At 40.7% G+C, this 16,332-nt stretch overlaps 1 protein-coding gene across 2 annotated transcripts; it reads left to right on the top strand.

Annotated features, from left to right (window-relative positions):
• Positions 1-341: 341 nt before the first annotated feature.
• Positions 342-16,191, top strand: fli1rs (Fli-1 proto-oncogene, ETS transcription factor-related sequence). Of its 2 annotated transcripts, XM_070911553.1 has the most exons (10): positions 342-450; positions 6,414-6,619; positions 7,964-8,130; positions 11,363-11,566; positions 12,149-12,229; positions 13,491-13,559; positions 13,721-13,783; positions 14,275-14,322; positions 14,567-14,653; positions 15,128-16,191. In XM_070911553.1, exons 1-10 carry the CDS (start codon positions 433-435, stop codon positions 15,649-15,651), a joined length of 1,467 nt encoding a protein of 488 aa, XP_070767654.1. In that variant the 5' UTR covers positions 342-432; the 3' UTR covers positions 15,652-16,191. The 2 variants fall into 2 exon arrangements, with proteins under 2 accessions (XP_070767654.1, XP_070767655.1); XM_070911554.1 differs by lacking the exon at positions 14,567-14,653.
• The last annotated feature ends 141 nt before the right edge of the window (positions 16,192-16,332 follow it).

The following is a 16,332-nucleotide window of genomic DNA, read 5'->3' as shown; positions in this document are numbered from 1 at the left end:
CTTGTGCGAAAGGCTAAAAATCTTGTTGTCTTAGGTGAAAACTTTAAATGACTCTACGCATAAATAATCTAACACACACACACACACTCAAACTACAGAGCGTTTTGTTTTGTCCTTCTGAGCAGTAAGTGTTGGTTTCATGAGAAGCAACTTCAGTGTTAAAGAGTGACTTCACTTCCCAATTTAGAGAGCGAGAGAGAGAGAGAGAGAGCGAGAGAGAGAGAGAGAGAGAGAGAGAGAGAGAGAGAGAGAGAGAGAGAGAGAGAGAGACTTGCCATCCGGTTATGGTCTGTGAGCAAAAAAATTGTAACTGCAATGGTTTGCGACATAGAGCCAATGCACCCCTGCATGCATTGAAGTGCGGTTAGAAGGCCAAATTAGCTGTAACATTTACAAAAACGACTAAATGACAAAGACCGCGAGGCTGCTGCAATGGACTGTACGATAAAGGTGAGTGTTTGAATCGCTTTTTAACGCTGCCGCTGGAGAAAACGACAGGCGGCCACCCACAGCAGCCCTGAGTCTGCTGAGTGAGAGAGTCAAGGCGGTGATGCGAGCTCCCCACTCTTTCCTTCTTGTACAAAATTTCCTCTTCCTTCCCGTTCGTGGTTGTATGTCGGCTCTATAATAACACAACTAACCACTACATCTTTACACTCAGATAAAAACACTACACGCGTAAAAGAGGATTTCCAAACGCACGCGATTCTTTTTTTCTCTAATTGCTGCGTTTAATCGAGCTCATCCCGCACTATCCACAGAGCCGCAAAAACATCAACGAAAGTACCGCACGGAGGGTGAAATTACTGGCCATTTAACGGCTTTCTTTTTCTCTAACGAAGAATAAGTTAATGGAGGAATGCAGGACTTTATTGGTGCGCGTCGGGCAGGGATCAACTTGGATACATGAGCCCGTTTTTAAAGAGCAGGAGGATCCATTTCCATCAGATGACTGGTATTTCACATTTCATACTGTTACAGTTACACCTGTTTATCTTCTCCGGACGACCACAACGCAGTAATTGTTTCACTTTCTTATCTTCTTCTAAGAAATGCAGAAATAAAGGCCTCCATGTCAAGAATTCAAACTGAAGAGCATCTTTTTTTCATGAAATTAACACTGAAAACTGATTATTGCGCAACGAGTGAAAAGGCAAACCTTTCTTAGGCCCATCTGATGATGTAGGCCACAAATATACAAGATTCATGGGTTTTCTTTTAGCGCATGTGCGTCTAATATGGCATGTAGGCTTTTATTTTCTATTTCTGCAATAAAATATTCTTTCCCCCTTCTGAATAAGGTCTCCTAATTTCGACGCAATATTGAACTTCTTAATTTCTTAACCCTAACGATCTATTTTAACGAATTACTTGATATTTCAAACAAAATGAGCCAGTTTAAAACCAGAAATGCTTATAAAAAAAGGGGCCTCAGTAGATTGAGGAACTAGCCTGATATATATTTCTCTCTTGTTTTGTTTCTAAAAAAAAATATGTTTATGTATACTGATGCACTTTGGTCGGTAAAGTAAATCAAGTTACATTATTTTCGTTGTGACATGAAAAGAAGTGAGTAATTAAAGGGCCAGTGCAGGAAAACGAGGACATCCTGACACGAAAACTTAAATCATGACTTTAGTCCGTTAAAAAGTATATTTCTATTTTATATTTTGGTTTCTTGCTGTTTACATGCTGGCACACGTGCGGGATTCTTCGTTGATAAAATGTAATTATCATTATTATTCAGATAATTATTCTCTTGTACTCTGTCGCAGCAGACTGTGTGTTTGAGGTTATTTTAAGTATAATTTATAGCTGCAAACGGGAGCGCTTGTCAGGTGTCGTTATCTGAACTCAGCAGGCTTCCTGTCTCAAACCTCAGACTTTCCGCACACATTTCCGCTCCGTGGACTAGAAAAAAATGTCGAAAAAGGCAACAAAGCCTCGCCAGAAAGAAACGAAGTGGACAAACTCAGGCGTTGCATTGTTTTAACTCTACGTTGGCCGCTCGCACGGGCTGAGAGGTGAGGGAGAACCGGGCCTGGCCCAGTGTCTGCGGCCTGCAGAGGCCTTCGTGCTGTCAGGCTCCGAGCTGTGAAAACCGCACCGTTGTTTGTGTAGCAGAAAGCGCAGCTGCTCAGGCCTTTGCAAAATCTGCTTGCCTTAACTTTTACTTCTGCTTTCTGCCACTTGCCTCAGACATGGCGAGCACACACAGGGCTGTGCTTTTGCACAACTTGATCTCTCGCCTGATATTGTAGGCTACACCTTGTTTGGTGTGACTGTGGTGTTTTTAATCCATATAAATATCCGCCTAACAAAGCCTTGATGGGAGCTGACACACATTTGACGTGTTTATTAAAATGTTCTTAAAGTACCTGGAAGCCATTTGTGGTGGAAACAGGAGCTCAGTAACAACTTAGTTAAAAAGTATTTTCATTTGTATGTTTGCTGCTGTTAATAATCAGATAAGTTCAGTATCAGTCTCCATCTGAGATTTCACATAAAATCATCAGTTCAGGGTAAAAAAAAAGGATTAGGGATGATCAACAGCAGCCTGAATGAAATGTGGATTGTTTATCATGCTGCAGTGCACGTTACTGTAGGATGGTGATGGTACCAAAATATGTCACCAGCTTCTTCTTTCTAATATATTGTTGTTTCCAAAACTGATTTATGTAACTGGTGAATGCAAGAAGGTAGTTGTTAACCACATCCTTGGTTGCAGTTTGGGGCAGTTGTTCCCAACCTTTCTGGCTTCTAACAAAACAATGTCTTCTTGTGACCCCCACAGGTTGCACACTGTTCATCTGCCTGTTCTTACCAAGAGCATTTCCCCCCTGGTTTTATTTGAATACGTTTTTTAGGAGATATAGAAATGTAAAATTATCCATTAATTCACAAGAAAAAAACAAAACAAAGATTAGATGAAAATCTCAACAAAATAAAGACAATTTACTGCAGCAGAAATGTGTTGTTTTTCTGCTAATCATTTGGCGACCCATTGGGAATCACTGGTTTTACGTTACCAGTAGAGCTGAAACGATTAGCAACTATTTTGATAATTGATTAGCCATTTTTTTCAAGCAAAAATGCTAAATAAATTTGATCCTTCCAGCTTCTCAAATGATAGAATTGTCTTACAATTTGTCACAGTAGGACAAAACAAGACAAAAACATTTGATGACGACACCTTGGCTTCAAGAAGGTTTTACAGACCAAATGATTAATTGGAGAAAATAATCACTAGTTACAGCCCTATAGTTACCAGATGTGGTTCTCAGAGGGGCTCCAGCCAGGCAACAAACAAACAAAATACTTAATTATTGATGAATTGATTGAAAATGAGTACAAGCATGGAGAAAATTGTGTTATCTAATTTAATTCAAAGTACCTGGCATTAAACATTGAGAGCCCTTGTTCTTTGAAACAGTAGCAACACCCGCCATGTCTGATTCATGACATGACTACCACCTAAAATTATCTCATTCAGACTGTGTTGTAATATCCCTTTCGATATTCTACCAAAAAACACTTAGAAACAGGTAAAAGTAGAAACATATAATTGGAGCTGGAGCTATTTAACTGCATCTTAGGTTAGGGAATCCAAGTCAAACATGGTGGTGGTGTACTTTTTTTTTTTTTTTTTTTGCCTTTATCCTGCATTTAAACTGTAATCTAAAGATATAAGAAGTATGAACGCCCCTGTCGTAAACAGCATGTGGTCACGCTCTAAGCTCTTGGTTTGGGCAAGACTTCATGATGCAACCTGCGAAAAGCTGCTGACATAAAAGCCGTGTCAAAAGTTTCCACGCAGGACTTCATGTTTGTGCTCTCACAGCAAGCGAAGAGGTTGAGGTGTTTACTATCAAACTGAACACAACCGGTGTAGATTTTAGGACACTGAGGCACAAGGCAGCGTCAGCCTCAAGAAGGTCATGTTTTTAAAACCTGTTTTGTGTCACTGAGCAACAGGCTGAAACACATTGAACAGGAAGTCAGTTGTGGCATTAGCGGTCAGGCCACATTTTGGTATATTTGTATCAGTGTGCAGAGAGGAGAGAGAAAGAGAGGGAGAGAGCACAAGGGGAAGATAAAGAAAGAGCGGGAGTGTGCGTTTGTGGTTGTAAAAGCATGAGCTTGTCACTGAATGTACTGTGCTCAAAACTGAACGTGATGAGTGACTGCAAGTAACGATAATATCAACAGTTTGAGCACCAAAATACTTTTTTACTGTGTTTTTTTACTTTAAACACAGTAAAACTCTTCACTATCATGTCTTCTCATGAGAATTGGCTGAAAGCAGGATAAAACATGCGGTCGACAGCAAACTGTTTCACTTCTGCACAGAGAAAAGGGCCTCCGAAGGCACTCGGTGTGTGAGAGGAAGACTGGGGGAAAGAGGACATCGTAACAGAAGTAAAACAAAGCAATCGGCTTCAGAAGAAAATTAGGAGTGCAGTCAAAAGAAAGCTGAGCAGGACAATATGAAGTCCAGTGAAACACTTGGTCACGTGCAAAACACACATCACACTAAAAAAACATATCTGAGCTTTTAGTTAGCATGCAAAATTAGATATCGATCATCTAAAAATGTGAGCCCTAAATTTACAACATTTTATGCTTTTATTCACTTACAGTATTTAACATTTAAGGGGAACTACCTGCATGTGTGCCTCAAGTGATCTGTTGGAAAAGTGAGTTTACCAGAACTCTGTCTGCTGCAAGCTAGCGGCTCGAGGCTACATTAGATGCTACTAGCATCACACACCTGAATCTCTGACCAAAATGTCAGCGAGTTGCATTCTGGGTAAAGTAGGCACCAGGTTTTAACAAGGAAGGAAAACGCATGGAATAAAAAAGACAATATCTCTTATTGTGCTGCATCGATTTTGTATTTTGTCCATTGTGAGTCTGACAGTGTGCAATCTTTTAATTTACATATAACATAACATTTTATATATTTTTATCATCTGTGTCTTTAAATGATGAGTAACTAATATCAGGTAATATGTGTTTCAGGTGAAATCAAACTGTGATTTCTTTAACAAAAACATGTTGCCTGTGCTTGCTTGCTTGCTTAAAAAAAAAAAGGGCGTATCCATTATACAGCAGCAGCAACAGCAGCAGCAGGTTGCTGAAATCCCACACACTGCTGACTTTTGTATCAGTTTGTCTGCAGCCTCGAGGAAATGCCAAACTGCGTGCCATGCATTAAAATGTGGTTCACAAGGCGATGGCAACAATTGAGCTAAAAAAAAAACAACAGGCAAGAAAAACACAATGCAAAAGCGGCACTTCAATCAAGGCTATACTCTTCTTGCTGTCCAATGAACCCGACCCCCCCCCTCCTCTCATCCCCTGACCAGAGGCCTTTAGGGTTGTTTTGCAGCTTTAAAGTGACCCACATTTTTACACTGTGCCCCCCTTCTCCACCATTTCCTCTCCCTTGGCCTGTGCCAAAAGGTTCCTCTGCACATGGCGGCCAGGTTTCCTGTAGGCCACTGAAAAAGCACGGCACTGACGTACAAGGCCCAAAGACAATGCTCAACTCCTCTAAACAAACACGCACTTGCACCCGCTCAGACTGCCGTGGTCGCATCGCACATGCACACACTTAATGTGAGCAGCAGACAGAACAACAGGTCCGGCGTTTGCCCTCCCAAGTGCATGGGATGAAAGTGCCATCTTGGGGTGGTTTTGAGGCCTCCCTGTAGGTGCTGAACACAGGAAGACAGACTTAAATCTCAATTAGACTCCACCTTGAGCTAACTCCCCCCCCCGCAACCCCGATCCTAACGACAAAATAAAACTGTGGTTAAGGTTACTGATGTTCTTTAAAGATTAGACAGCCTCCTGACTGCCTTTACACCATTTCTGAGCAGTTTACTTGTCATTTCACTCCTGAGTGTTTTTCTAAGTGGTTTGATAACCTCCTGTCTCTCTGATTGTTTAGATTAACCATACACTTAAAACTTTCAATCAATCACAGGACAATACCACTGAATTATAAGCCTCATAGTCATTATGCAATTTCTTGTGGCAGCGAAAAGAAAGCATAAGACCAGAAGATTGCCAGTTTGAAGCTTGACAGAGCTAGGAAAAACTCAACTCATCAAAATCTACTCTTCAAGTACCTCTGAGCAAGTCAATAAACCCCACAGAGGACTGGCTGAATTCAAGAACACTGCTAAAAAGCAGTCAGTGCATCCAATAATTCAATCAAAAAGGCTGTTGTGCTGTTATTATTACTCCTACAGCCGATATAGCTAATGAGGTTTTACTCGTGTTCATGTTCACTGAAGAATCGTAGGTGGAATAAACAGAGTCTGTATGTGGAAAAAGACAGTTTCCACAGGCTGTGACCTGACACATTAATGGCAGACACTGACTGCTGTGGCTCTGTTGGACAGGAAGCGCTGTCCGTAGTGAGTGAGGATCAGCCCATATTCGAGCCGCCCTACACCGGAGCCCCGGCCATGCACATGAAGACCGAGATGACGTCGCCCGGCGGGTTCAGCCAGGCCTCCAAGCAGAGTCCCGAGCCGACCGAGCCGGAGTGGGTGGGGTCAGCTGCGCAAAACCCTGGGAAAAGAGGTGAACACGTCAATGGAACCAGGTGAGTCAGGACAGGCCGAGGCCACCAGGGAGCACCAGTTCCCGGATTGCTGACTATAGCTTTGTCACGATCCGTGTAACATTTTGGGTTTTTCCAGACCCTAAAATGTTTATTGTTCACTTACCAAACACAACCCAGAGTCCCTTGTTGTTTCCCACCACTGATGGAAATGTTTGAATTCCAGTCTTGGTAATTTTGCTGTTTTAACTTTAACTGAAAGCTTATATATCGTCAGCGGTGGAAAGTAGTAGTGGAAAGTATTTACTCAACTTCTGTACTTAGGTAACATTTTGAGGTACTTACTTGAGTATTTCCATTTCCTGCTACATTTCAGAGGGAAATACTGTACTTTTTACTCCACTATATTCATGTGACAGCTGTAGTTTTAAGTAGTAGTACGTTTTCAGAGTAAAATTTGGACTTAAAAAACATATGACGAACTTCTAAAATACAACTCATTGTTCAAGATTAAGATGTTAAAGGTGCATCAGAACTTAGCTTTTTTTCATCTTTCCTGTCTCATTAATCTTCTCACGACCCCTCAGATTTATCTGGTGACCCGTAGGAGGGGCCCAAACCCTTATGGTGGGAACCACTGGACTAAACTACCAAACAGTATTAGTAGTTAAAACTAGCTCCACCTTGACCAGCTACATTCACAACATGCTACATGAGCATTAATGCATCAGTATCAACAATCTAATAATGTCATATATAATATTTTATCAGTCACAAGTTTCTGCAGAATAAGTACTTTTGATACTTAGAGTACATTTTGCTTCTGTACTTTTACTTCAGTAGGATTTTGAATTCAGAACTTTTAATAGTAATGGAGTATTTCTACATTGTTGTGTTTATACTTTTACTTAAGTACATGGAATGTTTTTTCACTGTTCATCTGAGGAAATACATTTAAATTCCCAGTGGTCTTGGTTGATCCCACCTGTGGGACATGTGCCAGTTACACCTGGAAGTTACTGGGTGTAAATATTTACTTACAACTAATCTGAAAACTAGTTTGTGTGGGGCAAACCATTTTAATTTAGTGATGCGTAAATCTCCACCTAGTAAACACTTACTTTTAACTGGGCCGAGTTCAAAAACACTGGAATTGTGTTGGTGAGAAACAGTTTGGCGCTAATTTAATCTCCTGCCAGCTACAGATATTAGCAAACACTGCAACAGGAAATAAACTTGCACCCAGTTGAAACTGTGAAATCTTCGGTCTATTGCTAGAGATTAGCAGCCACAGTAAACATCTCATTATTTGAAGTGTACAGGCACTGAATAACATTTACAAACCATGTAACATGTGCCTAATGCTTTCTCCTGTGTCTGTTCTAGCCGTGAGTCCCCTGTGGACTGCAGTGTCACCAAGCGCTCCAGACACATGAGCAACGACGGCGCCCCGATGTCGTACCAGGCCTCGTACCCGGAGCCCCGCGTCAGCCCACAGACGGCCACCCCACCCAGCAGTGCCACAGAGGAGAAGAGGGTCATCGTGCCGGCAGGTGAGCCGAGTCACTCGATCACCCTCCATCCTCACACACAAGACTGTCGCCGTCACAAGACAGTTTCCCAAGAGCTGGCACACTGGGCTTGTGCAATATCAATAACTGAATCAGAGATGGGCACAGCATGTGTTTGTGCATCTAACCCTTCTTCCCCAAACTACCACCACCACCAACCACTACTCCCCAGTGCCACAGCTAAACAATAGCAGGTTTCTGGTTGAGCATCATTTCAGGGTTTAAAATGAATGCTATTTAAAGTGTTTGGTCAAAGTGTAAATCAGGGTACTGTATTAATCCGCAGCTGAAAATAGCTCCCAACAAATGCACTATTTACTCCTGTTTGAGTAAACTACAGCTCCCAGCCATTTTAGGAAGTTATTAAGCCTTAAAAAACTATACAAAAACGATATATTTGTACCCAGACACGGTAGGGAAGTCAAAGTATTGAGGGACGGACTAAAGCATAGCTGGGTTTGGCCTTTTCATGGGATTTGTTGACAAAATTAAAAGTATAGAATAACACCAGCCTCATCCTTTAAAACACATGAACATGACAACAAAACAAAAGAGGAAGGATGAGTCATTGCTTTATAGACACTAAAAAGGTGTCCAAAAACGGTCAAAATAACACCATGGCACTCGAGTTCAAGCATTGTTTAAGTTACAAAGCTTTAATTTCAGCAACGCTGGCATCTGTGAGTTTCGGCTGAGCGATATATTTGATCTAAAGACCTTGTTGAATGTTCATCCCAGAAGCCTCCGACCTTTTTAACTTTTGTTACAGCTGAACTGTGAGCACAGTGGATTTCCCTTTTTCTTTGCAGAGGAAAATCACTAAGTAAAAGACAGCGATGTGTCATTACTATCAAGAGTAGTCGTAGTCAAGGTTTATACAACCTACTGTGTCATTTCATCCTCGCCATGAATCACTGGCCCAGCCACCTAGAAACTAACCTGATGACATATTTTACCGTCTTTTACAGTTCCCAGTTATCATCCTTTAAGAGTCATCATATAAGCAGTTCAGATCAGCGTGTTTGTGTGCACGTTACAGTGAGTCAGGGTTCGGAGCGATCCCACTTCTGACGGCGATCCAGAGAGGGGCAGTGGACGATTTAAACACTCCACTCTGCGGACGACGGGATTCACCAATGAGTCACCAGCACCAAGTTATTCTGCTTCATAATACACGGATGTTGCATCACAGTAGCATGCGTTAACCAAGGACAATTAGGACCGGAGGGCGCGGCAACTAAAGCTGCTGCCTAATATTACGGGCAATTCACAGTCATAGTTTGCTACTGGAAATGAGTTTACCTTCCTGAATCAGATATATTTTAATTCTGTACCAAGACACTGAGATCAATCTCAACCTAAAATTATTAATTAAAGCTCACAAATGTCTGATTCTTAGGATAAGATACAACTTTACAAAATGAGATTAAAAAAAAAAAAAACAGTACAATATCTATAATCAGAATACATAAGAGTAAATGTGTGAGGTTTCATAATGTGTCTGGGCAAAGTGATACAGTGCAGTGTAGAATGTAAAACTATTCGATATCAACCCTGTCTCCTGGAAATTATAATTATTAAAACAGATTATTGTATTGCAAGTAGAGATTATAAAGAAATTACAACAATTTTGTAATCAGTTTCTAACAAACATACTTGCTGTTGCCAATTAGCAGTATATAAAATGTAATTTATAAAAAGATGAAAATGTAGAACGGATTTCTAATGTAATGTGATATAGGAAATATGAAATGTATAGCAATGGAATATAATGCAACTGATGTAAAATAAGACTGAACATTTACAGCATTTTTTGAAATTTAAAGACAAGGTAGGATGTACAAAATGTACTTTAATTAGCTTTCTGTATATGCATTATGAAAAATGCCTAATTTTATTTTTTAAATATTATATTTATCCAAATGCATCTCCATATAGCAAACATCTGCAAAATCATGTAAAACTATCAATATATAAGGTTTACTGCAATAAACTTCCACTGTAAAAACCCTTCACACATCTAAAACAAAACCGTAGACAACTAATTTTGTTAACTTTTAATTGCAATTTGCTTGAAATCCTTAATTTGGACAACAGAAAAAAACGCCGAAGCAACATGCAATATAATATTATTGTCCAGTCCTACTGCACAGAAACACAGACTGTCAAAACCACCACATACAACAAATATCACACTTGATGCCGTCTTTAGCATAGTGTTTTCGGTAATTACTTTACTTCCTGAATTGTTACCTTCAACTACAATAAAATAAGAAACACTAGATATTATAATATGTAAAACTTTAAACTGTGAGTGTCAATGTGATTTAGGCATCATCTCAAAATTTAAGACCTTTCATAATCAAAAATAAGGCGTTTTATTAATTCCCTTAAATTTAAAAAATATTAATAATCAAAAATAAGATACCCTGCAGATAGTGCCACAGTTCAACAAACAAAAAAGTTTAAAAAGGTCTTTTTTTTTTTTCTTTTTTTTTTAAACTAAACATATGAACAGCACACACAAAAAAACAGTAGGAACTGGTAACCTTGTTGACTGAACCAGGCATCTGTTTTCGCAGAGTGGTTATACACAACCCACCAACCGTTTCAAAATTAGTATTAAAATCATAAGTATCACAACTGGTACTCATATCTCAGTAGCTTCCGGTGTTACTCAGCACTTTTATGTCCTGCAAACAAATCATGTTTGCCCACGGGCTCTTCAGACTATTTCTGTGTGACGCTCCTCCCTCCAGCCTCCTCTAGTGTTTTTCTCTTTTAGGAAACTAACAGACCAACATCTCGCACCATGTAAAAGACCAGATAAAAATAGCTAAAACATCATTTATATCTTTTCATCCAACAACGTGAAGCATGGAAGCACTTGGTTCTCAGATTTGTGAAGCATTAATAAGGAAACACATTTTTGAGCAGTCGCACTGGAAATCCGTTATGTAAATGATACGTATAACGATAAATGATAACAAATTTGAACAGAGTAATTTATGATCATTTCTGTATGACTCCTCTCCTTGTAACCTCCTGTTTATGGGACCTTCTGAAAGACAGAACAGCAACTATTTCAAATTAAAAGTCCAGATAGTATGTGCAAAATCTTTTTAAAAAAGAAGTCGTGTTATAAATCAGTGTATCCGGAGCCTTTTCTCATCATTTTTGTGCGACTCTCCTCCCTCCATCCTCTTTATGCCAGATCCCGAGGTTTGGACACAGGACCACGTGCGGCAGTGGCTGGACTGGGCCATCAAGGAGTACGTCCTGGAGGAGGTGGACGTCATGCTCTTCCAATCGCTGGACGGCAAGGCCCTGTGCAAGATGACCAAGGACGACATGATGCGTCTCACGTCGGCCTACAACGCAGACATCCTGCTCTCCCACCTCAGTTACCTCCGGCAGAGTAAGGCTCGCCTCGTGTCGGAGATCTCTCTGTCTAGCTGATAACATTGTTTGGTTTAGACAATATAAAAAGGTTGTCATTGTTCTGTGGCCACAAAGTATTTTACCTGCATGTAAGCAGGATCAGAGGGCTCTCACCGTGAAATATGTAGCGCTGAAAAGATTCGCTATCCTTTACTTTTGAATTTGATTCATGACACCCAGGTACTGAGGTCAAATCGAGGATGTGGACAAAATAATAGAAACACCTTGCCATACAGGGGCACTTCAGAGGTCCTCATAATGTTTTCTGTTGAGGCTGAAAGAACATGATGTCATTTGAGGCTCAAGTTTGTCGTGTTGTTAACTGAATTTGCCGTCTTTAGTAACTTCCTCTTTGGTAACGCAGGTTTTCCTGTATTTTGCATACAATATGTCGTCATGTTTCTGATACGGGCCGCATTACATCATTTTGCAGTGTTTGTGACAGAGAGTCGAATGAACACCTCTCTTGTCTTTCAATTTCAAAATACTATTCATGACACTCAATGACACTTGATCTATCTTAAGAGAATATAATATTTACTTTTTTTTTTATCTTCAGGTAGCCCGACATTCTCCTACTCCACAACTCCCACCAACAACACACCACCACCACAACAACCCAGACTACAGGTGAAAGCAGGTGAGATCATCCCCTCTCCTTCATCACCTCCTTTTCATTAAAAAGGCCACAAACACCTATTTCCTTAATCAGCTTTTCCCCCCCTAACGTTTTGATTGTTGCTTATTTACAATCACGCAAATGCAGTGTTGTAGAGAAATACTTAAACATGCAATAACTGATTTTTTGGCTACTTGGGAGCAGCAAAAGCAAGTTGTGAACATTGACATGTAATGAACTTTTTAAGTTAAGGCAGGATGCTTATTGAGACATCCAGCAGCTACAGAGCAACAACAGCATTTGTTTGGAGTCGTGTTTCTGGCCACCTGGTGAATGTCCAATATTCAGACTCCTGAGGGAAACATCTGTCTGTTTAGCTGCTAAATGCACCACTATGTTCACCAGCTAGTCACCAACTGTATCTGCCTGCTGTTTGGTGCAGAGCAGGTAGTGTACAGGGGCCATCTTCAGCAGCACAAGTACTTTTAGTATTGATACTTATATAGTACTTTGTGCTGATAATACTTCTGTACTTGTACTTAAGTATGAGTTTGAATGCAGGACTTTTAATGGAGTATTTCTACAGTGTTGTTTTGGTACTTTTGCCTATGTAAAGAATCTGAGTATTTCTCCCACCTCTCATTATTTGATGCATAACTGCCGACAAAAAGGTGAAGAGGTCACTTTTCATTCTCTTTGAATGAACTCAGCATGATTTAAAGACATGATAAAAAAACACTTTCTGAACACTTTAATTTCATGTTTAATTGCCAACATTTCCCTTTAGTCATATTGTCCAGATCTGGGTGTAAATCAAAGCTCAGAATTCAGAGTCACATTCTCAAGCCCATCCAAAAAGAGTAAACTTGAATGATTTAGGGATTTAAAAATAATGTGTTGAGTTTCAGAACCGTGTTACACAGTTTCAAGAGTCTAAAAAGGTTCCTTGGCACAACACTGGCCTCAGTTGACAAAACTGTGATGAATCCAAAACTCAACAGCCAGTTTCAGACAGGAAACAGCTGCACCGGCACAGGAAATAGGGGGGCATGGGTCCTGCTCCTGGGACACAATTCACAATCTTGTCGCGACAGGGGTGACCTGAACAAAAGAATGCTTGCCCAAGAAACTGTGGGTCATCTTCAGACCTCCAAACTCTTATCGTCTTTGTCTCCATTTACGGACTTCCTTCCTGCTCTAGCTGAACTGTCCACTTCAAAGTCTTTTTATGCCACGTGCCTGTCAATGTCTAGTCTCATCCTTGTTTTCTTTGTGTGTGCAGAGAGCAGTTTTGATGAGATCAGCCGCAGGAACAGCTGGCCGGCAAACACCATGACTGCAGCGCCAAAAGGTACGACCGAGGATGATATGAAACCAATGATCATGATGAATTTTTCAGCCATGAACAACTTCTGGTTTTGCATAGAAATTGACTCTGCAAATTAAAAACTAGGCCACAGCTCAGCATCAAACAAATACATTTAAATACGTTATTTGATTTTTGATTTGTAGGTCCCACCATGGAGCACCAGCACAGTACAAGAGTTACCGAGCCTGCTCCAAGAATTGTGCAAGGTATGAAGGCCACTCGTCCCAAGTACTTTCATGTTCGCAACACATGAACAGGTCAAATCACTACAAACGCACATTGTGCTGGACTTTCATGTTTTCACTACAACAATACAGAGGTAGAGATTTGATATTTCTGGAAGTCCACTTACATTCCCTTTCTAAATGCCGTCTACAAAACCCTGATTGTTCAACTGTTTCTCCAACTGGCAGTTATGGCCGTCAATGAGCACAACACCAGACCTATCGGAGATGTGGCCTGTAATTTGAATATTTCCCTCCATCAAAATGAGTGCTTGCTCCAAGTACTGGAACAATGCACAATTATGATGCATGTGATGTTGAACAACATGGAAAGAGGTTTTATCCAATCTTGAAGGCACTTAAGATGGAATTTAGGGGGGATTTGTGAACATTAAGGTTCAACAGATTAATAAAGTAACATCTGCAAGAAAGAAGATATAATGAAATAATGGTATGCTTTTTCTTATTTACAGACCCGTATCAGACATTAGGGCCCATTAGCAGTCGACTAGCCAATCCAGGTAAGAATCTAAACCACCACAAGTTAAACCAACAAGGATGACACAAATGGGGCCTTTACACTGTCTGCTTTGGCAACATGAGAGAAAAGCAAGAAAGGGCTTGCACACATGCACTTACTTTCCAAAATGGAGTAAACATCAAGCAATAACTGTTGTGTCAGCAGAATTGCATCACGCTTACACTGAGACGAAATCTGGCTTCCCACTCACCAAAATGACTGTTTGCCCTGCTGTTTCCTCACAGAAGGCCAAGTCCTCAGCTCATCCAAGAACCGAACAGGCAAACAAAGTCCATACAAGCTCCCTGACCCCAGCGCTCACAGGCCTGTGGGTAGGTTTCTGCCCCGATGTCTGTCACTTCCTCCAAGCCACACAGTGAAAAGGTCACATTTGGTGGAGAAAAAAAAAAAAGAAAATTGACTGAGAAGTTAGATGTGTCATGCTACTACTAGGAAAGAAACCCATACAAAACAAAACAAAACTCTTAAGAACTTTGTTAGACTAAAAACTGAGGAGCTGTCCAAGGTCCTGAATAGCTGGATGCATCAGGAGGTTCAGGAGTTCTGTTTTTTCCCTTTTATGCAAAACTCTAATGCTAATTTAAAAGGCTACTTGGTGCTCAAGGCTTGATATTGATACACACATGATTACGTCCCCCAAAATGTTCCAATATGACAGGTCTAAGAATAAATATGAACAAAACGTTTCACACAATTACTAATGCTAATTCTGTCTTGCTCTGTGTGACCAACCAATGAAGTCAGTACCAGATTCCTTAATGCTTCCTCATCATTATTCCTCCCAGGTTCGGGACAGATCCAGCTGTGGCAGTTCCTGCTGGAGCTGCTGTCCGACAGCAACAACGCCGGCATCATCACCTGGGAGGGCACCAACGGCGAGTTCAAGATGACCGACCCTGACGAGGTGGCCAAGCGCTGGGGCGAGCGCAAGAGCAAGCCCAACATGAACTATGACAAGCTGAGCCGTGCTCTGCGCTACTACTACGATAAGAACATCATGACTAAGGTGCACGGCAAGCGCTATGCCTACAAATTTGACTTCCAAGGCATCTCGCAGGCACACCAGAATCACTCAGCAGAAGGGGGGATTGTTAAGTACCAGACTGAGATGTCTTACGTCCAGCCCTACCACAGCCACCAGCCCAAAATGAACTTCATGAGCGGCCATCCTGCACCTATGCCCGTCTCCCCTGGTAACTTTTTTGGCCCTCCGTCAACATACTGGAACTCACCCAACAGTCCCATCTATCCTGGCTCAGCCATGACCAGACATCCCACCTCTCACTCCCACCTGAGCTCGTATTACTGAGGACGATGCATTTCACACCTGAACGGGATAACACAGGAGAAGAACCCAAATGTGCTAGAAAAAAAACAAAACAGAAAAACAAGCACACTCCATCCAGGATGCACCTGAGCTGAACCCTGTCTGAAATGAAGGTGATATGACGCTACGGTCTGTTTTTATAAGGGCATTATGATGTTGTCTTTGTCACATTCCTTCTTAAAAATGGACAAAACATGAGGGTAAATTAACTCTGTGATGAATGGAAAAAGATTGGTATTGTACTCTTCCAAAGATTTTCATGAATATACTGATGACACAATGTATTAACGGCTATTCATATGTTATGAAACCAAGTTTATTTTGTAAGTACTTTGTTTGATAGTACCTGCTGTAAAGACCAAAGCCATAGCCTTTACTGTTTGGGTAGCATCACGGTTTTGTAACTGTTCTTTTCACTTCATAGGTCGAAACTGCAGTTATCACATTCAATTACCTGACATCTGTAAAAGAGAAATTGTACAGAATGATTTTCATGTAGCTACATAACATTTACTCATGATGTAAAGCTAATAAATAATGCTTGTAACTGAAAATGAACTCCTGTGAGTTTTATCATTTACAGATTCTTTATAGAAACGTTTTGAGGTTATTGTATATTTTTGTTCATTGATAAAATGCTTTGCATAGTTTGAGGTTTTGGGA

This window comes from Enoplosus armatus, chromosome 9, assembly GCF_043641665.1.
Source record: "Enoplosus armatus isolate fEnoArm2 chromosome 9, fEnoArm2.hap1, whole genome shotgun sequence".
NCBI lineage: Eukaryota > Metazoa > Chordata > Actinopteri > Centrarchiformes > Enoplosidae > Enoplosus > Enoplosus armatus.
Note: the sequence above shows the minus strand (reverse complement) of the source record. Positions and strands in the feature narration are given on the sequence as shown.